Genomic DNA, 22098 nt, shown 5'->3' on the forward strand with positions numbered 1-22098 from the left:
GCATGGGTTTGTTGTGGGTAGGTCTTGCTTGACCAATCTCAGTTCCTTTTATGACCAGGTGACCTATCACCTGGACAAGGAGGAAGAGATTGATATCGTATATCTTGACTTCAAAAAAGCCTTTGATCTGGCATCCCATGATCGTAACTTGGCAAAACTGGCTAACTGCGGCCTTGAGCTCACCAGAATCCGCTGGCTGGGGAATTGGCTCCGCGGCAGGACCCAGAGGGTGGTGGTTGATGGAAGCCAATCGCCTTGGTGCGCAATCACCAGTGGGGTCCTTCAAGGCTCTGTCCTAGGGCCTATACTATTTAACATCTTCATCAATGATGTGGACATTGGTGTCAGAAGCGGACTGGACAAGTTCGCCGACGACACCAAACTCTGGGGTAAAGCATCCACATGTGAGGACAGGAGGGTGATCCAGGCAGACTTTGACAGGCTCAGGAAACGGACAGATGAGAACCTGATCGTGTTTAACACCGAAAAATGCAACCTGTAAGCATGCTTAACACCTATAAGCATGCTGCAGGCTTTTCCTTTGGTGGAAAAACCTGCAGCATGCTTATAGGCTTGGCTGTGCTAAGCTGGCTAGCACTACGGATGAAAGGAACTTGGGGATCATGATTGACCACAAGATGAACATGAGCTTTCAATGTGATGCTGCAGCTAGTAAAGTGAGCAAAATGCTGGTTTGCATCCATAGTTGCTTCTCAAGCAAATCCCGGGACATCATTCTCCCATTGTACTCGGTCTTGGTGAGGCCACAGCTGGAGTACTGTGTCCAGTTTTGGGCTCCACAATTCAAAAAGGATGTGGAAAAGCTTGAGTGAGTGCAGGGGAGAGCCATGTGCATGATCAGGTCAGGAAAACAGACCTTGTGATGAGAGGCTGAGAGCCATGGGACTTGTCAGCCTGGAAAAGCGCAGGCTCAGGGGTGATCTGGTGGCCACCTATAAGTTTATCAGGGGTGCTCACCAGGACCTGGGGGAATGTCTGATCACCAGAGCACCCCATGGGATGACAAGGCGAACAGTCATAAGCTCCTCCATGACTATTTCAGGCTGGACATAAGGAAGAGCTTTTTTACTCTCTAAGCCCTCAAGGTTTGGAATAGACTGTCACCAGAGGTGGTTCAAGCACCTACTTTGAACACCTTCAAGAGACAATTGGATGTTTATCTTGTCGGTATCCTATGATCCCTGCTGACTTCCTGCCCCTGGGGCAGGGGGCTGGACTTGATGATCTTCCGAGGTCCCTTCCAGCCCTAATGTCTATGAAATCTATGAACTGAGTCTACATGCAAATGGCATGAAACTGGGAAGGACTGCAAACATGTCAAAGGACAGGAGAATTCAGAAGGATCTTAACAGACTAGAAAGGGACAACAGCTGGGCTAGAGACAACAGGATGAAGTTCAGTGCTGATAAATGCAAGGTGCTACACCTAGGGAAGAATAATCAAAAGCACAAATAAGGAATGGGTGATAACTTGTTGGATGGTAGTACTACAGAGAAGGATCTTGTGGTTTTGGTGAATGATAACATGAGACAGCAGTGTGATAAAGCTGCCAAAAAGGCAAATGTAGTTTTGGACTGTGTCAATAGGACTATTAGGTGTAAGACATGAGAGAAAATAGTGCCACTCCATTTGGTGCTTGTTAGGCCTCATCTAGAGCAGCGCTGTCCAACTGGTGGCTTATGGGCTGCATACAACCTATGAAGAATTAAGATGAAGCCTGCAGGCTCCTATCCGACCACTGCAGCCAGAGGCTCAAGGCTCCTCCACTCTCCCCTGGCTTCTGCTTCCTGCTTCTGTGTCCCCGGGAACAGAGCAACATGGTGAGAGGGAGCTCTGGGGCAAGGGCTGTGAGACTGGGCTGGGGAGGACTTGGGGACCATGTCAGCAGGGTGAGGGAGGGGAGTAGGGGGGTCCCAGTTGGCTGTGCTGCCCTTATGTGTGTGTGGGGTGGGAGGGTCAAGCTGCATGTGTGACCAGGAAAGGAGCCGCGCTGCACACACATCAGGAGGAGCCAGCTGCCCATGCTGCATGCGGGATAAGAGAGGGAGCTGGTTGCCTGTGCAGCAGGGGGGCGACCCTGAGAGGCCTTCCTCTGTGGTGTGTGGCCCATACCTTGTGCACCCAGGAGTCTACAGTCTGTGCAGTATGCAGCCCTTTGGCACCCAGAAATTGGACAGCCCTGACCTATTGTGTGCAGTTCTGGGCTCCACATCTTAAAAATGGATGTGGAAAAGTTAGAGAGGGCCCAAAGGCTGACCCATACAAGAAGAAGCTGAGAGAACCAAGCATTTTTAGCTTGCAGAAAGGGCAATTAAGTGGGGAGGGCTCCCGTGAAGAAGAGGGAAAACACCTTTTCTCCCTCTCTGCAGATTAAGAAACATAGCAATATCTTAAATTTACAATGTCTTGTAAATTTAGATTGGATATCAGGAAAAACCTTGTTGCTGTTAGAACAATGAGGAAGTGGAATAGGCTGCCTGGGGAAATTGTGGACCCTCCATCATCGGAGGTTTTCAAAAAGAAGTTGGATAAGCATGGGTCAGGGTTGATTTAGGAGTAACAATGCCAAGAGCAGGCTGTGAAGAGCAACAGTTGGAAGCCCAGGAGATCCTCACACACACATTGCCCAGAGATCATGAGAAGAGCTCTCCAGCCCAAAACAGGTCGAAACTGGAGAGGACCATGCTCAGCAGCAGGAAGTGGAGCTGTGCAACTGGCTTGGATATGAAAAAAGATTAAAGTAGTTGGGTTAAGTTTTTAGGGGGGATAAGATGATAGAAAGGGGTGTTCCTGCTCTCCAGTTAGGATATGTGATTCATGAAGTTGTGCTTGTGGCCCCCAGGTTGTAGTGCTGGGTGGACAGAGTTTGGTTATCCCATGATTCTGGGCTTTACTGGTTGCCACATGGGGCCAGGAAGGATTTTTTCTGCTCCTACTGCTATGAGTCTTAGGGTTTTTTTATACCATCCTTAGAAGCATTAATTATCAACTGCAGCCAAGGCAGAGGATTTTGGCTGGGGTGTGTCAATGTGCCTGGTGGGATTAAAACATTCAGAGGTTCCTGGCTAGAAGGGTCTTACTTCTCCACTCAAGACAAGACCAGTCGCTGCATTTGGGATCAGGACAGAATTTTACCCCACAGTCACATCTGGCATGGTCTATGGGTGGAGGGGTGGGGGGAGTTGCCTTCCTCTGTAGTGGGGCTATTGTCCTCTTCCTTGGATCTCTTGAGTGTATTTAGTAACTACCTCCTGTCCTTGCAACAGAAGAATGTTGACAATGTCCTTAACCTCTCATCCTGTTGCTTTACCTATGGAACTCTCTCCAACCTCTTGAAGCAGGGGATTGGACTAAGTGACCTCCTGAGATCCCTTTCAGTCCTACTTTTGTATAATTCAGGCATATGTCAACACAGCTATGTCAGTCTGGGCCCATACCCTCACCAGGAGAAGCGGTCTAGTTTGGACATAGCCTCACCCTCTGCTTTGTTCTTTCCCTTTTGCAGAACTCCAGCATGGATGAGAATGTAGACGAACCTCCCACCTCCACTATCCTCTTGGACAGTTGCCACTTCTCCCAGGTCATCTTTACTAATGTGGAGAAGTATTATATGCCTGGAGGAGATGTCACCTGCTACTACACCCTCACAAAGAATATCACTCCTCGCAGAAAGGACTGGGTGGGCATTTTCAGGGTAAGTGTGTGCTGTGACTCATCAGTTTCCATGCACTGAAAAGGGTGAGTGCCCTGGCATGGAGATTTCCACAGATGTCACACTTGATCCCCCAGAGCAGAGTTAAGGTGTTGGTAGAGCAGAGTAACAGCTCTCTTTTAATGGTGGACTTACATATTGTAGTATTTGTGTTGTGTCCAGAGACAAAGAGCGTGATTCTCAACTGCCTTGTTCCTGTATTTGGAGCAGTCTTGGGGCTGATCTGGCTTGAACTGTGCATTACAGGACCAATGAAGAATAGCTGCCTTGTGATGCATTCTAGCCACATTCCCCCTTCCCAACTCCCCCAGCATGCTTCTTCTCCAGGCCTCTCTATGGGCCCAAGGTCTAAGTAGCCTGCATAGGGGCATGGTGGGGGTTGGTTCTTACTGCATCGTGGAGGTTTATAAACTGTGTAACAATTCAGACTTCTGTAAATTGCCGCAGGATAAACATCCAGTGTGTTATGCAGTGTGATTATTTTTCTGTTGCAGGTGGGATGGAAAACAACCCGTGAATATTACACATTCATGTGGGCACCTTTGCCCAGCAGCCTTGACAGCGATGCAGTGCTGCAGCAAGAAGTTCAGTTTAAAGGTTGGCTGGGGAAGGATGGGTGTCCATACACATGTGCACATGTGCAGATACACACATACTATGACATACCAAATTTCTCTAAAGGCCAGGTATACATACATGTTACAGCCTGAGGCTGTAGAACTATTGAATATTTCATCCTGTTATGCACTGTGTTTAGACGATCTGTATTTCAGGAACCGTGGCTATCAAGCAATCTCAAAATAATAGCCACCAAATTTCTACCCAGGGTTTCCTCCACCAGCCTGTCAGTCTCCTGGTGCTGTCAGTGTAGATCAGCCTTGCATGAGTGCCCCCTGCTGGTAGAACAGAAACTTATCCTTTCAGTACATTCACTCCTGAGGCCTGTGTTACCAGCGCACCACAAACCCAACCTAGAGGGAATACCCCTTTGGAGGTCATAGTAACCTGGGTGTGACCATTCATAATGTTTTAGTGATAGGGCCAAGTTCATCACTGCCATGCTGCTTGTGGAGTGTATTGTGACACAAAATGCCAAGGTTGTGATTTGGAAGCGTTTTTGGCACAATTTGCGCTGGTGTGAAAGATCACACAAGGAGTAGGCAATGCTGAGCCCATAATGGCTATATTGCTTTGTATTTGGTACTTCTGCTTTTTGTAGATTTTAGCTTTCTGTCCCATTCGCTGAAGAAGAGGCAATAATAATTAGAGACACCCCATGGTGCGATTTTGTTTGTTTGTTTGTTTGTTTTAAGCCTACTACCTGCCAAAAGATGACGAATATTACCAGTTCTGTTACGTTGACCAGGATGGGGTGGTCCGTGGAGCCAGTGTGCCCTTCCAGTTCCATGCAGAGGCTGAGGATGACATCCTGGTGGTTACCACACAGGTAAATTTCCTGTCTCCCTCTCCTTGCTTTTCATGCCTTTACTTTTTAATCAGATTCCTTTTTCCCTATCACAGTGTGGTTCTGTAAGGAGGGCACTGAACAGAAGATCACATGACCTTCTGGTGACCTTAGTCAAGTTATTTTGCTTCTCTCTGCCTCTGTTTTTCCTCTTATTGTCTGTCTGACTTATCTTTTTACATTGTAAGCTCTTCATGACAGGGGCCGACTCATACTATGTGTAAGTACATTTGCAGGGCGTCTGCAGCAGTACTAGTTTCTGGGTCTGTTGCGTGTGTTGTAATAATAAAGTACATTTCTGTAGCACCTTATATCCAAAGAGCCTGTACACTAAGCAAAAACGTATTTATCCTCCTTTACAATATCTTTCTGAGGGAAACTGATAGTATCCCCAGTTGCATAGATGGGTAAACTGAAGGATGGATGGATGAAGGAACTTGTAAAAGAACTCTCGAACTCACTGGCAGAGCTAGAAATAAAGCTCAGGAGTCTACATTCTTAGTCTTTTGCTCAAATTGTTCAGCCCCATTTCCACTCTAGTTTAATAGAGCTCAGAGTGGACAACTCAAGATGTGTCTTTTCTGCTTGCCACCAAGAAATTAGAAACTGGCATCTTGTTTGTTTTGAGCAGCTGAAACTCTCATTTTGGGAATTGGTACTTTTTCCTGATGGTGATCTGAAGTTTAAACATGAAGCGCCCCTCTTTCAGTTTGACCAAAATTAGTCTTTTTAGGGCTCTTTGCAAAGAGTCTGTCTTGGAGTGAAATAAAGAGTTTAATATTGAGAGGAGGATCAGACACGCTACTTAGACTGTGAGTTCTTTCAGGCAGGGGCTCTCTTTTCTGTCTTGTTTTTATAGTGCCTAGCACAGGGATGTTCAACCCCAGTCCTCAAGCCAGATATGGTCCACAAAGCTGTATGATCCAGCCTGCAGTGCTCCCCAAGTGTTTGTAAATGTGGCGAGGAGGGAGTGGTGGCAATTAATATCGTCACCACTCTCACCAACAAATTTCCAAGCTCTGCAGGCCAAAAGATGAGGCCCTGTGCAAGAGATCCTGCTATCATAGAGGGAGCAGGAGCTGGGGCAGAGGGGCCCAATCTGGTATATGAGGGGCTGGGGCTGTTCTGGTGCATGCAGAGCCAGGACTTGGTTGGAGGGGCCCAACTGGGTGCATACAGGGCTGGGGCTGGGGCTGGGGCAGTGGGCCTGATCCAGCATGGGGCTAGGGCCGGGGCTAGGACTGATATGGCATGTGTGCTCACCAACTGGTTCCAACCTGTGAACCCACCCCGCATCATTCATCTAGCCCACACGGCCAAGCGGTTGGGCACCACTGGTCCAGCACATGAAGATCTGGGTCCATGGTTAAGGCCGATGGGCACAGCTGCCATATAGATAGCAAACTTGAAAGTACTGCTGTCAGATTCAATTATCCACTGGATTTAGTGAGGCTTTTATAAAGAGAGCCAACACAATATGTTCCCTAATGCAGCAGACTGGCAGTCAGGACTGCTGGGTTGTGGTCCATTCTTTGGGCAAACCACTTAATCTCACTGCCTCAGATTACTCCTCTGCACACACAGGTCTAATAATCCCAAGTTTTGTAAAGTACTTTGAGTCCCTTGATGAAAGGCCCTATGTATGTGATAAATAGTTTTATAACTTCCCAGCTGCTTTGTGTGGCTTGTAGCTATGAGCCCTTGCTCTTATCTGTCTTCCCATGTTACTGAGGGAAGTACAGCACTAGTAGCAAGTGATATTGTGCCCAGAAGCAGACAGGGTGCATTTATTGTGTGGGTAACCAGTAAGGACTTGTTTGCCTCAAGGACTCATGGTGTTTGCCTGAGTTAATGATCGTCCAGAGTTTCAGTTCATTGGCTTGGTCCTACATGGTGCAAAGAGGCCTCTACTACCTTGACTTCTGGAGAAATCTAGCACCTTACAGGATGAAGCCTGGTGTTTTTATATTTTGAGGAGCTGATTGGATAATGTCTGGTAAGCCAAGAGAGAATAAGGGGTGGTGGTGGTGTCAGCAGAGGTAGGGAGCTAACCCTTCACTGCTTTTCTGCAGTACTCATGGTTTCTTGCTGCTCCCCACAATTTGTCTGAAACCTACATACAACTCTGTGCTCTTACTGAACATCTGTGTGTCCTTTGCTAGGGAGAAGTGGAGGAGATTGAGCAACAGAACAAGGATTTACTTAAAGAAAACCAACAACTGAAGGAAAGTTGCAAGAGTCTCCAGAAACAGAACATGGACCTGCAGGAGGAGTTGAGAAAGGCACAGGTATTTCCAAGGATAGTGAAGTAGATCAGAGGCCCTGGGGTTCTAAAACTCTGTCTTATATGTGTCATGTTCCATTGCATGCTTTCAGGAGAAGATGAAGCAGCTAGAGGGAGAAGTCTGTTTCTTGCAGACTGAGAGCTTGAAGCTGCAGAGTGCTCTGGATCAACAGGCTGTGGAGCTAAATGCTGTTCAAATTGATTTGGCTTCTATTAAGGAGAAAAATATGAACCTGGGAAAGGAGAACCAGGTAAAAAGGCAACTGGGATGGGGTGAGGGAGGAAAAGAAAGGAGGCCAGAAAAAGAGGAGAGGGGAAGAGAAGATGAAGACTAATGTCTTGATTTGGGAGAGGCTGAGCAGCTGCAATACCCATTAAAACCAGTGAGGGGTTCGTGAGTCTTTGGTGTTTGTCCCTGATGGCAAATAAAAGATAAATCTCTTCTTCTCCTATCCCCTCTCTTTACAATTATCTTTCTGCAAACACTAAATGTAACCCAGCACCTTTCACCTGAACTGAGCTCTGAGTTCAGCTTCTTTCTGCAACTAAATAAGTTCTGAGCAAAGTTGGCTCCTGGGCCCTAGCATATTGGCACCATGGGCTTTCTCTGTTTGGGTAAAAACACTCGAAGTAACAGAGTCTTCATTTAAAAAGACAAGTTTCAAGCTCTTTTCTTAAAGAGAGCCTTGAAAACACAAAGTAATTGCTAGGATTCAAAGGAATAAGGGGACTTGGCTTCACTTCTGTAGCAGGAAATTGATGAGATTTTCACCAGCGCACAAATACTCATTCATTTTATTTAAAGAGAATTGTTTTGGGGTCGTGACCTTAAATAATCATCTTTCTAACCTTCCCTCAAACCCGTAAGTCAGCCCTGTGGTTTAGAGAGCGACAAAGTTGGAACCAGAGTTGGTAACATTTGAGAAGACGCAATGGTCAAAAAAAATTGTTTTGTAGGCCTGTTCCAAGATCCCAAACCTAGCTCTGGGGCTGATCTTCCTTTCATTGTCCTGTGCTCCTCATCTTCCTTTTGCTGAGGACTATGCTATAAACAAAACTAGGTCTCAATGCATGGTAAATACAGAACAGAACAAAAGAGAACATGAAGAAAAGGTTCCCTTTAGGAGAGTTCTCTGGGAGTGTTGCATTGGATGGGACTTGCATATACAGTAGTTTCCTATGGTTTGATTCTCATTTGGATTCTTCCACTCTGATTTTTCAGGAGCTGCGCAGTGGTCTGGACTTTCTGAGGGGCAGCAGTGAGAAACTGGAGCTGGAATTGAATTCCCTGAGAGAGGAGAACAGGCATCTCAAGGAGCAGAATGCCTGCAGAGATGCTGAGCTGCACCAGTGAGTATGCTTACTGTGGGCACGTCTATGTTAGACACTACTGTGCAGTAGGTACTGTTCATTTATTGAGTGCTTATATAAGCAAGTGCTAAATAAATGTGCAGTAACCGGAGTTACTGTGCAGTAGCACCAGCAAACTCTTTTAAGTGTTGCTCCTGTACAGTAGCCTAATAATACTTTGCAGTAGTGTATTAGCACTGTTAATGCTGTGACACATTATTTCGCAGTATTATTTGGCTACCATGCAGTCAGCATCTTGTGTAAATGTGCCTAGTATGTCTGAAAATGGTTGCTCCTGGAAGATTCTTGGATCAAAGGAGTAGGTTTCCTCCTCTTTTTAGTGCTGATGAAAGACAGTGAATGCATGTCAACAGGTGAACTAACCCAGCGTGTCAGAATATAAGAAGCTCCTTGAGGCTTCCATTTATGTTCAGAATTCATAAAACCTTATACAAATGCCAGTGTGAGGGTGACTGAGCAAAACTGACTCCTGGAATGAGGCCAGGGACTTTAGGATCTCAGGTTTCTGTGTGGGCTGAGAGAGCAGACAGGACTGTGGAACAGGTCTGGATTTCCAAGATTATAGGTAACCTTCATATGGCAAGGTTTGAGTAAACTGGCAGGGCTTTGGAGAACACTCAGAACCTCTAGGATTTTTTTTCATTTGAAGTTGCACTTCAAGCTGAGTTTTTGATGAGCCTTAAAATGAAAGCTGCTGGTGTTATCACCAAGGATAGATGGAGAGAGAGGTTTTTCAGGGGACGTAGCTGAGAATATGTTATGATTTGGTTTGCTGTGAACAGGCTGAAAGAACAAAGCCAAAGTATCTCATCTGAAAATGAACAGCTGGGAAACAGACTGAAAATAACCCTGGATCAGATGGACCAGCTGCAGGTAGGCAATACACCATCTGGCTCTACTCCTACAATCTGCTTGGGACTTGACTGTCTTACTTTGTCTTTAGTTGAAACTGAGATGCCTCTAGCAAATTATGGTGGTATCCAAGTGTTCTTAGTGATGTCCTTTATTCTTTAGGAAAATATAAACCTACAATTATACCTGAGCTCCAGAAAATTCTAACAATGCTGTATTTGAGAGGAGGACGCATTAAAGAACCCTCCTGATTTCTTTTTATTCTCTTCCAGAATATATCATGAGCCTGCACACAGGCTAGGTTCACCAAAATAAGACGTTGCTCTTCACTAGCTGCTTCTATCTAAGCATCTCAAAGAAATTTGTAAATTACACAGGATTTGCTCTCACAAAAGCTTGGTGAGGTAGAGGAGTAGTAGGACCAGAGGACTAGTTGGAAAACAACAGTTTCATTTTGTGAAACATTTTGAGATTTCTAAATTTGTCTTTGTTCTATGGTGGAGTGAAAATGAGATCTTTTCAAAAGTAAAAAAGAGAGAGAGAGCGACTGGAGCATGGTAATTAGACCAAGAATGTGGAAGACCCATGCCTGGGGACTAACCAACATGCTATGGAATCTCTCATTGTTCTTCCTCTCTTCCTTGCATGGACCACAACATAACTGAGCAGTTGGAACATCCTGGGCCCAAGAAATTTTCCCAGTGAAAATTTTGTCAAAACCAATGCATTCCTTTAAAACATGGCAGTTTCAACAATTGGCATTTCTGGTGGGAAAAGGTTTTTTAAGTTTTTGTTCAGCCAGCTCTGGTAAGTATAATTAAGTCTGTTCAGATTAAGAAACAGAGAGATTAAGAGACTTGAATAAAGCCATCAGTGGGAGAGCCAAGATTAGAACCTAGAGTTCTTGTCTCCCAGCTTTGTCTCTTAACCATGGGATCTCCCTGCTGGCTTCTGACAGCTTCCAAAAGTTACTCTGTATTCCAAAATGTCTCACCAGAAACTGCTGGTTGGCTCCAGGCATCTATTTCAGCACTGAGACGAGCTAGTGTAGTGGCTCTCAACCTTTTCAGAATCACAGCACCCCACCAGCACTTTTTTGAATGTGGCAGCATCCCTTGTTGAGAACTACTGTTGCTGCTGCCTCAACTTACCTCATGCTTCTCAACCAGGTGTTGCTGCCTCCAGGTAAAACTTCCCCACATACCTGCTGCACAACCAGCCCAGGAAGGGTTATGACATATGCACACACTCCTTCTGCATTAGAGCTCTCAGATGACTCTGAAGCAGACAAAGCTGGCTCAGTTTGTATCACTTCGTGGTCTGATCTCTCTGCTTCTCCTCCCAGAAACAGGGGTACATGGGTGGAACTGTCCCAGCTCTGTCTGCTTTAAGGTTGTCTCTCCCAGCAATGTCTCCCTTCTCCCTCCCCTTTCTCTTCCCCCTGTTTTTTGTATTCTGATTTCCCTCTCATTCTCATTCTCTGCTTTCTGCATGTCCTTTCACAGCATCTGGTGAAGTAAGCCTTAACCCATGGAAGCTTGTGATTTATATATGCACACACGCATGCACACACAGACACACCTTGGTTAGTCTGTAAGGTGAAAATCTATCCTGCCTTCTGCTTTAGTGTTATCAGAGAGCCCTAATACAGTAGAAGTGCACATGTGCTGCAGTCTTGTGCACAGGGCAGTTCTACCTGGCTGCTGCCACTGTGGCAGCACCCGTCTCATGGCATCCCTAGAGGGGGTGCCACAGTATCCCAGTTGAGAACCATTGGGTTAGCAGGTTTTATTAATGGGTAAGTATGTCAATCCCCCCCACCCCAGTCCCAAAAGCCATGTAAAGAGAAAGGTATTTTGAATCAGCAATGTGGTTTAGTGAGACTTTGCTGAGCTCTTCATCCTGCATTTTAAGTTGTCTCCCCTTTTTCCCTGCACTAACTGTTGATTCTTCATTTTCCAACCACCCTTGTTTTGCCTCAGTCACAGGTGCTGAGTCAAAAAAAGGAAATTGAAAACCAGGCTCGTATGGACCGAGACAAAACTGAGCAGCTGGAACATTTGGAGAAGGAGAAACATCAGTTACATGTCACTTTATTGGAACAGGTAGAGCCTTTCCTGATAATCTTGATGCTTGCAGACCTGGGATGGGTGGACAAAGAACAACCTTGGCAGTGAAGAGATACAGGGAAACTCCACAGGAGTTCAGTTATAGAAGGAAATAAACTGACTCTGTATCATGGCAGGCATTCCTAAGTAATGCTGTTACATATAGGCCTGTAAGTTCTTTTTCTTTGTCTACCAACTAGTTTTAGTCTTGGAAAAAACTTGTGTATGGTTAGGTTTTGTGATTCAGTTTCTCAAGAGTACCTCTCACAAGCAGGAAGACAACTAACTCACTATTATGTAAATAGAATCAGTTATTGTAAGACTGCTCAGTTTCTGCATCACTGATTTCTCCTTCAAGGGGAAGATGATCTGCAAAGCCCTTGACATCTGCTACTGCTCTTAGTGTCCTTAGCTCCTCTCTGTAATTTTGTCCTTTTCTCATCATTAGTATCTTAGCTTTGGCACTGGAAAGATAGGAATACAAATAGATGCCCATGGAAAAGATTTTGTTGAAATGACAGAAGAAAGCTGCAATTAAAAGGAAATATCCATTCTCTGTGGAGGATGACTTGCTAGTTTTATGCCTGCCCCATTCTTTCCCTGGCATTCCTTTCCTCTGACATACCCTTTGTTATTTGTATGCAACTTGTCCTGTTCTGACACAACCAGCACTGAAATTTGTGGTTCTGTGCAGAAGGAGCATGCAAAGAAGCTTGAACGCACTCTGGAGAATTCAAATGCGACTGAGAACAACACATTCCTTCGTCTGCAGCATGTGCCAAGTGCTTAGTGTTTCTTTGGGTGACCATGGGAGTGATGGCTAAGAAGCATATTGCAAAGCTGTGCTATAGAAAATTAGGGTTAGGAGAGAGGCCATGCATTGCTAGGATTCAGTGCAAAGTTTTAGGAGTGTAATGTCAGAGTACATTGTGTTTTTTTTAAATTTGAAGGAAACATACCAGTAATTGATAAAGTTTTGCCAATGTATCCTGAAGAAAAACATGAGGGCATTTTTTTTTGTACAGTTGCTTACACTGCACTCTTCATGAGAGTATCTAAGTGCCTTCTAGTGATGCATTAAGCAGTATGATTAACACGTGAGGGCTTTCTTCTCTCATCTGGTTGCCAGAGAGGGAGGAGTGTAAGGGGAGCATTCTGGTTTGGATTTTATATCTGTAGTCACATTGCTACATGCTGATGTTAGAGAAGGCAAGGTGAGAGAAATATGGCTTGCACTTAAAGCCCAAGTTGACGAGGCTCTTTCTTGCTCTTATTTCAGATTTTGATATTCTATGGGAAGTCAGCATAGGAAGGGGAGGATAGATCTGACATCTTCATGTGTGTTACTGAGGAGATGCACTGTAGTATTTTGCTTGAAATAGTTGAAGCTGGCGTTTCTTAAGTGCTGAAGGCTTCAGGCTCAGGTGTATTGTGTGGCTGTAACCTAGGCAAAGGGATGAATAATTAAAATTTATTCCATTGTTTATCAGTTAGGAAAGGGTGTATTAGAGAATGCTGTCCTAAGGCCTGCTCCTCTTACAGCAGAGATTGGCCCAGGAGAGAGCACAAAGCCAGATAAGAACCCAGGTGCAGGTTGCCATGACAACCAGTTAATGAGGGAATTGGCCGCACCTGCACCTGGTCAGCTGGCCGGAGGAGGCCCATATAAACCCCAGGGCTGGGACCAGGTGGTTGGTTCCCTACCAGCAGCTGAAGGGGAAGGAGCCTCCAGGAAGGAAAGGCCTAGAGATGTGGTAGCTGGCACATAGGCTACCCTTAAAACAAAGGGGACACCAGCAGCCCATAAGGTATCCTTGCCTACTAGGCACTGAGCCTCAGAGAGGGAGTTTTACTCTTTCAAAGGGGCAGAGTATGACGGGAGTTGTGCGTTATGTTACAGCGCAGGGACTCATGGTGGTTGGCTGTTGTTTGTGTGCTGTCTGATAACACCGGTGGTTTGGGTGAGGCTATTTGGGGAAGGAGGAGGCCTTATTGGGGCCCACTGCAGCATGGGGACCTTGGTGCCAGAGAGGGTGCAGCATTTGGGGGGCACAGACCCCAGCACCAGAGAGGGCGCAATGACAAGGGCTCCGGGGAGCCCAGCACCAAGGACAAAGGGCCGAATTATAATGAGGCCTAGGCAAGACAACACCAGTATCCTCTGCAAGGCTTGGGGCATGGTAAAGGGGTACTTGGAGCCACGCATATGGCCAATAAGGCTGAGAGGCTCAGGAACCATCCACAATGAAGTGGGACATCAAGGGGTCTAGAAACAACAGAGTTATTAGGATCTAACCAGACCGTGTCCAAATCTAAAGCTCAAGGACAGCCTCCCTATATTCATCATAACAACAAGATGTGGCGGGCGAGAACAAGGGTGCTTGTAGGGCAAGGCTGACACGGTTAAGGACCTACGGGTAACACAGCCACCCCTAGGCACCCCACCCTGCTACAAACGTATTAGAGATATTAGCATGTGTGTAATAAGGGGCATGAGAGATTTATATCAAAAGCTGTGGTGGTAGAAGTAACTCAGGTTAACAAAGTATGAGGTGATCAGACTCATGGGAAGGCTTACATAGAGGCGTACCTGCCTTGAGCAGGTGGTTGAACTAGATGACCTCCTGAGGTTCTTTCCAGCCCTATTTTTCTATGACCCCGTGTTGAAAGCTAATGTTGATTTACTGGTGAAATACATTCAAGTGCCTACACAAGAATCTGTTGATATATGAGCAGCACTTGAAACTCTAACTGCTTTCTGTTTGGCAACTTCCCAGCATTAACTAGCTAATGTTTTCCTTAACAGTTTCAAAGCCAAGATCTAACAAAGGAGCGTGAAGAAAAGAACCATTTATTTCAGATTCTCCAGAGGAAAAAGGATGAACTTGATGAGGAAAATCAGGTTAGAATTTAACACATGCATATACCCTGAATATGTTAATACATGCCTTCCAGAGCAAAGGGCTTCCCTTGCCATGGAATTGAATACAAGTGAGAGTTCTGCAAATGATATTAAGAATATTTCTATGTTGGGGAAGTTGGTCAAAAAAATCAGAGGTTTTGCTTAGAGACTGAATAATATTCTTAATGACAGTAACCTGCCAGGATCTTCAAGAACGTTAAGCATTGTCCTAACTCTCTCCCCTTGAAGTCAATGGTCCTACCTGCACACGGCGTTTTTGTGGGGTTGTCAGCTAAAGAATGGCTCCTGGGTTGTATTCGGAGCATTACCACTTACAGGCTGGGGGCAGGACAGAGCAATCTGACTGGGACAGAGAATTTTCTGTCCTTAAGAGCTACAAATTTGTCATGATCATCTGGTCAGATTTCCCACATAAAGCAGGTCAGATTTCCCACATAAAGCAGGTCCTAAAATAAGTTGCAGAATAGATCTTTTCAATCCTTTGCCTCAGTTTCAGCATTCTGTAAAACAGAGATAGCGCTGACCTAACTAAAACTGTTCTGAAGGACTCTGATTCTCAGGGGTGAAGAGCTACATCACTGCAAACTTTTGTTATTAATAAATGGCTTCTCTCTTCAATGACCATGAGGTGACTGAGTTCAGGATCCTGAGGAAACAAAGGAAGGAGAGCATCGGAGTAAGGACCTTGGACTTCAGAAAATGAGACTTAGATTCACTCAGGGGACCTATGGGTAGTATCCCCTGGGAGGCAGGTCTGAGGGGGAGGGGAGTCCAGGAGAGCTGGCAGTATTTTAAAGAAACTTTACTGAGGGTGTATGAATAAGCCATCCTGATATACAGGAAGATTAGCAAGTGTGGCAGATCAGCTTGGCTCAGCAGCTTCACTAAGCTAAAACACAAAAAGGAAGCATGTAAAAAATGAAAACTAGGACAAACAACTAGGGAGGAGTAAAGGAGTATTGCTTGGGCATGCATGGATGAAGTCAGAAAGGCCAAAGCGGAACTGGAGTTGCAGCTAGTAGGGCTGCATGAAATTTTGAAAGCCATTTCATTTTGGAGGTGTTTCGGCCTGTTTTGGCACCTGAAACACTGAAACTGAAGGCTCTGAAACATCTCCGAAATTAAATGAACCCATCCAACACATTTCCAAAATGTTTTGGATTTTTTGGAATGTTTTGGAGGCACCTCCCAGGAATAGTCTGGCGCAGCCCTCCTTTTTAAAGTGCTGGGAGACTAGGGCCAGGCAGGGGATGGGGCTGGCCAGGGCCCACCCACCCCCTGCCCCCCCCCCAGCACCCATGCGGCAGCTGCCCATGGCATGGGGGCGGGGGGGGTTGGCAGGGGGCTGTATGCTGTCTGTCTGGGAGCTGGGGCTGCTGGGGCTGAGCGATGCTGGGCTCTGGCTGACTGCTGGAGCCATCCCAGCTCCCAGACAGAGCTGCACTGCACCTGTGTGATGCGACAGCTGCCACATGGGTGCCAAGTGTGGGGGGGGCAATCCCCACTGCCCTGTGCTGCTCAGGGGGCTCTGCCATGAGCCCTCAGAGGCCCCGATTGCTGCTGCAGCAGCCAGTAAGTGTGGGACTTTTTTTAAGTGCCAGGAGACTGGCTGGGCGGAGAATGGGATTAGGCAGGGCAGCTATGGGGGCTTCTCCCACAGCTCCCCCTGCCAGGGCAGAGGCAGGCACAGCCGGAGGAGCTGCGGGAGAACCTGCAGCCACCCAGCTGTGCCCACCTTTCCCCAGCCAGTCCAAAATGCCGAAACAGATTTGGCCGAATCGAAATGGAAATGTGGTGCAAAACACCAAAACGAATCACTGTCCTTCAAAACGACCGAATCCAAAACCGAAACAAAACATAGTTGTTTTGCACAGCCCTAGCAGCTAGCCAGGGACATCAAGGTTAACAAAAAGGGTTTCTACAAGTATGTCAGCAGGGAGGGGAGGATCAGGGAAAGTGTGGGTCCTTTACTAAATGGGGGAGACAACTTAGTGACAGAGGATGCAGAAAAGGCTAAAGTGCTCAATGCCTTTCATCTGTCCACAGGCAAGGTCAGCTGCCAGACTGCTACACCTGGCACCACAGTTTAGGCAGAAAGTGAGCAGCCAACAGTGGCCAAAGAAAAGGTTAGGGACTACTTAGAAAAGTTGGATGCGTACGAGTCCATGGGGCCAGACAGGATGTACTCAAAGGTGCTGAGGGACTTGGCCAATGTGATTTCAGAGCTGCTGGCCATCATTGGAAACTCATGGTGATCAGGAGTGGTCTTGGCTGACTGGAAAAAGGCAAATATTGTGCCTATCACCAAGGGGAAAAGGAGGATCCAGGGAGGATAAATCATGGAGCAGAACCTCAAGGAATCCATTTCTAAGCACTTGAAGGAGAACAAGGAACAGTCGGCATGGATTCACCAAGGGCATTGGCAACACATAGGGCATGCACATGCACTGCCTGAGCTTGGTGGTGCCCCCCCCCCCCCGCAAAAAGGCACTGCTGACACTGCTGGTGGCACCAGCAGGTGGTCACTGCTTGCCACACACCCGCTTCTGTGGGCGGTCCCCAATTGCTGCTGGCCGCCGCCACCACTACTTGCAGAGTCTGCAGGTGGCCACTGACTTCTGGTTGGCACTCACCATCTCAGCCCCACCACCCCTGCTGCTGACAGTGCTGCAGCTGCCTGCAGGAGCTCACCATGTCCCCCAGCCTCTGGAGGCATGTGCCATTCGTGACCAAGGGCATGTCATACCTGACCAACTTGATTGCCTTCTATGAGGAGATGACTGGGGTTCTGTGGATGCAGGGAAGCCAGTGGATATGCTATAACTTGATTTTAGCAAGGCTTTTAATACAGTCTCTGTAGTGAATTGCCAGCTAGCCTGGCTCAAGTTAGTCTTTGAACCCTTGAACAAACTCCCAGGTCCAAATTACCTGGTCCCCACTACAGTCTTTCTCTGGAATTTACAACACAGCCAGTAAAGCCCTGGGTTCTTCTGCACCACAGAACACACAGAAACATAACCACCCATAGCAAGTTCAAGCCCCAGGTTAAACTGCATCACAGAGCACAACATAAAGTACCAACAGTCCACAATGAACACCCAGCAGCCTTGGTTAGTTCTTGCCCAGTACTCTCCTTTACTCCATGTAGGAGACCTGCCTTTTCACACAACCAATTCCCTCTGACTTAGTCTGCCTGTTCCTTTTTATTTCTGGGTCCGCCAGTCAACTTCCCCTCATTTACTAATTGGCTGAGTCAGCTGCAGCCCCTTAGGTGGGCAGCCTGCTAACTGGCTGGCTAACAGCTCCAGGCTGAAAGCCTACAGCTGGTTATAGTTTCCCACAACATTCTATATATTAGTGGTGTTTCATTTTAATCATGGAAAAATGGGGATTTTAGGTTACTTTTGAAAAATTTAAATTTGGAGATTTTTTTTAATGGTAGAAAACCAGGATCACTGTTCATCAGTGACCTGGAAGATGGCATAGGTGTCATCTGCAAATTTGCTGAGGTACACTCAACCAGGTGGGGAGTAGTATATATGCTGGAGGGTATGCCTAGGATTCAGAGAGACTTAGACAAATTAGAGGATTGGATACCAAAAGAAATCTCATGAGAAGTGCAAAGTCCTGCACTTAGGACAGAACAATCCCATGCACCCGTAAAGTCTGGAAACTGACTGGCTAAGCAGGAGCTCTGCAGAAAAGGACTTGGGAGTTACAGCTAAATATAAAGCAACAATATGACCTTATTTTGAAGATGGCTAAGAGCATATTGGGCTGCATTGATAGGAGCATTGCCAGCACATCAAGGGAAGTGATTATTCCCCTCTATTCAGCACTGATGAAGCCACATCTGGAGCACTATGTCCAGTTTTGGGTCCCCTCCTACAGAAAGGATGTGGACAAATTGGAGAGGGTCCAGCAGAGGGCAACAAAAATGGTTAGGGGACTGGGGTACATGACTTAAGAGGAGAGGCTGAGGGAACTGGGCTAATTTGGTCTGGAGAAGGGCAGACTGAAAGGGAATATAAATAGCAACCTTCAGCTACTTGAAATGTGGTTCCAAAGAGGATGGAGCTAAACTGTTTTCAGTGGTGGCAGATAATAGAACAAGGAGCAATGGTCTCAAGTTGCAGCAAGGGAAGTTTAGGTTAGATATTAGAAAAAAAAAATTCACAAGGAGGGTAGTAAAGTACTGGAACAAGTTACCCAGAGAGGCTGTGGATTCTCCATTCTTGGAGGTTTTTAAGACCTGGCTAGACAAAGCCTTGGCTGGGATGATATAGTTGGGGATGGTCCTGCTCTACATTCTATGAATCTATGCTTTGAGCAGGGCATTGGACTAGGTGGCCTCCTGAGGTCCCTTCCAGCCCTCATTTTCTGTAATTCTATGACTCCCTGAACTGTTAGAATTTCATTTTGCCCATCTTCTCCTTTTGCAGCTATTAAAGCAGGAGAACAGTGACCTGCTGAGGCGTCTTTCTGCACTTCCAGATTATTCTTCCTTTGCTGCTGCCTCACCAGAAGACACAGGACTTGTTTTTGGAAATCCATATGGTGAGATACTTGGCATTCTATCTGGAGACTTCCAGAGATCAACAGCATAAAACATAGCTAGTCCTTGCCCTGACTGGTCCTGAACAGAAGAGCCCCCTTTTTAAATAACTTGGCTAAAACCAGAGATGATTTAAAAAGGAGCAGAGGCTGCACCTACCAACATTTCAACCCCTGTCTCTTGGTGATCCCCTTTCATTCCTTTTCCTACCTCTTTCTGGCTGTTGGGAGCAGAGGGTGAACAACTTGCCCTTCCATCCTCTGCTAAGAGAGATTTTATCGGTTCTCTCTTGTTGTTGGCAGGGGTATTACTTTATATACTTCTTGGGGGGAGTTTCAGCAAGTTGTTTTACCTCTAGATTTGGAGGCATTACAAAAGAAGCTCACAGCAGTACTTCTCTGTAGCCTCTTGTGTGCAGGAGATGATCTAGCAGCCCCCAAAATGCTGTCAGGTTTTGGAGCTGATTTAAGTGATCAGCTCTCTCCTCTTTTTCTGCCAAGAAACAGTCACTGAAGTATGGAGACATTTAAAACCCTGCAGGCCATTAAAACCACCAGCCAGTTTTCTCAGCAGGGAGATGCTTGGGCCTATGGGTTGAGTCCAGTTTTCCGTAGTTCTAAATGGAGGACTTCCAGATTGAGAGCCACATCCTTCAAGAATAATCAAGAATTACTAGTCAGCAGCCCATCAAGATGTTAAACTTTTCGCTGTGGTTAAATATGCTTTTTATTTTCTGGCAGCCTCCCCAAAGACAAGTGCTGAGAACATGGTGAGTATAACTTTTTGTGGGTTTTGGTTAATGGCACAAAGTCAGAATTCTAAGCTCCATGGACAACTGCCTCAATAAGCTCTTAGTTCTGATCAAGGCAGCAAGCTTCATCTTTCCAGGCAGAATAAAAAATGATGCCTGAATATTTTAGAAGAGCTGAGAAATTAATGGCTATTGTTAATAAGAGAGGAAATTCTACTAGATCTTTTAAAATGTAAGGAACAGCTTTTGGCAACATCAGCCTTTGAAGCCACAATGAGCAGCATGCAACTGCCAACTGCTGTATTTCATAATGGAGACAGGACACATGCTGTGTAGGATGGAAAATAGAAACAGTTCCCAGAAGCATTTGGCTTTGATAGAACCAGTCACTGAAGTATGGAGACATTTTAAATCCTGTGGACCATTAGAAATCAAAAAGGCCTGTACTGTAACTGATGTTTTCTGGCCACTTCTCCTTCTCTTCTTTCTCCTTTAAGTGCTAAAGCAGAGCTATATACCTCACTGTAATTCACCTTTCAGTCTTCTCTGAAGAAATGCCCCTGGTGTACTGCATCTTTTCCTGAGGACATTGAAGAAAGTCAGTATGGAGACCATGTGCGAAGCCACCTGTTGGAGTGCCCCTACTGCAGTCAGACCTTTGAAGAGTCCAATAAGCAGGTGTATGAAGATCACTTGTTCTGTCATGATTTGGAATAATTTTTAACTCTTCTTCTTGCTCTCTAGAGTAGGCAGCATAGCTGCTCTTTCATAACTCTCTGCACCAACTAGATTAGAATCAGTTTTGTAGGTTATGCTACTCCCAGTGAGGCCACCCAAACAAGACTGGACATAGCACTGATACTGCAGTGCTGACCCCTGGTGTTCCAGATGGAGGGACCCCTTACTGAACTGGGTCACCTATCAATGCCCTGAAATAGATCCATGCTTGTCGGCTATGTCTTGTTATCTTGAGTCAAGCCTAGGCACTGTGAAACAGCTCAGTCCCTATAACCAATCATTCAGTGATAGCTGTGATATATTATTTAGCTTTGGCCGAGTATTAAGACTCTATAATAGCAGTTTTGAATTGTCTGTGTTTGGAAAGAAATGTCTCTTCCATAATGTTTTTTTTTCCCTTGGCGTAATGTTGTGGACACTAGTCCATAGACTAAAACAAGTGTACATACCTTTTGGCCTCATACTTTCTGACTTCTTTGAGGTATTGGGAGTGCAGAGCTAATGGTTAATAAAAATGTACCTATTTCCTCTTCCTTCATTCTCTGTCCCCACCCAGATAAAATTTTGTTTCAGCAATGCATTTAACCATCCATAAGCATTTTCTGAAAGAATGTATGAGCCTGGATTGTTTCTCTGATTTGTGTGTAGCTTCTTGACTTCAGACCTTACTCTAGGACAAGAAGAACCTGTTCTCAGAACAAAGTGGGTTCAAAACTATCAAGTGCCTAGGGTGATTATAATGACTGGACACTCTATGCAAAAAAACACCACTTTGAATTCTATTTTTGGTTGCAGTACACAATAAGCAATTTTTCCTTCTATGCAAGTACAAAAGGATTACGTTTATTATTCAACTGTGTCATACTGTGCATTAATTTACTGATGAATATGTAAAGCTATGGGAAATGCTAATAGGTTTTCATAGCATCTTGGTTTAAATTAACTTGAATATTAAGAATAATGGAAACCTTTAAAACGTTGTTTAAATCTTTTCAAAGCTGCTGACATAAATAAACTTGTTATCAGTCAACCTATAGTGTTAAACATTACAGTTCTGTCTGCTGTCATGTATTTTATTTTATTTATTTTTAATTATGTTAGCTGCTATTTTAAAAGCATGTAACGGAAACATAGAAATACTGGTGGAAAAAACTAGCAAAGAACAGCAACTGTACTAGGAAAATCCCTGTTATAAACCCTCATTATAACAAATGAGACAGATGGAGACTCTTCTGAGTTGAAGATGTTTTAAGAGAGCTATCTTGCAGCCTATCAATTGCTTCCTGTCCAGCAAAGCACTTATGCACATTGCTTAACT

General features: G+C 45.5%; 1 protein-coding gene across 3 annotated transcripts in view; it reads left to right on the forward strand.

Moving 5' to 3' along the window:
* CALCOCO2 (calcium binding and coiled-coil domain 2) overlaps positions 1-21829 on the forward strand; it is a 33563-nt gene extending 11734 nt beyond the window's left edge. The window contains exons 2-14 of one of the 3 annotated variants that reach the window (XM_019523665.1): positions 3527-3715; positions 4228-4330; positions 5047-5180; positions 7361-7486; positions 7575-7733; positions 8705-8832; positions 9636-9726; positions 11688-11810; positions 12508-12592; positions 14618-14715; positions 19179-19293; positions 20032-20060; positions 20583-21829. In XM_019523665.1, the coding sequence (XP_019379210.1) occupies positions 3536-3715; positions 4228-4330; positions 5047-5180; positions 7361-7486; positions 7575-7733; positions 8705-8832; positions 9636-9726; positions 11688-11810; positions 12508-12592; positions 14618-14715; positions 19179-19293; positions 20032-20060; positions 20583-20759 (1548 nt within the window). In that variant the 5' untranslated portion in view covers positions 3527-3535 and the 3' untranslated portion in view covers positions 20760-21829. The remainder of the gene's footprint in view (positions 1-3526; positions 3716-4227; positions 4331-5046; positions 5181-7360; positions 7487-7574; positions 7734-8704; positions 8833-9635; positions 9727-11687; positions 11811-12507; positions 12593-14617; positions 14716-19178; positions 19294-20031; positions 20061-20582) is intronic. The other 2 variants (XM_019523666.1, XM_019523667.1) reach the window with 2 other exon arrangements.
* Positions 21830-22098: the final 269 nt, after the last annotated feature.

The sequence above is a fragment of the Gavialis gangeticus genome, unplaced genomic scaffold (assembly GCF_001723915.1).
Source record: "Gavialis gangeticus isolate Ggan-Ray unplaced genomic scaffold, GavGan_comp1, whole genome shotgun sequence".
Classification (NCBI taxonomy): Eukaryota; Metazoa; Chordata; order Crocodylia; family Gavialidae; genus Gavialis; species Gavialis gangeticus.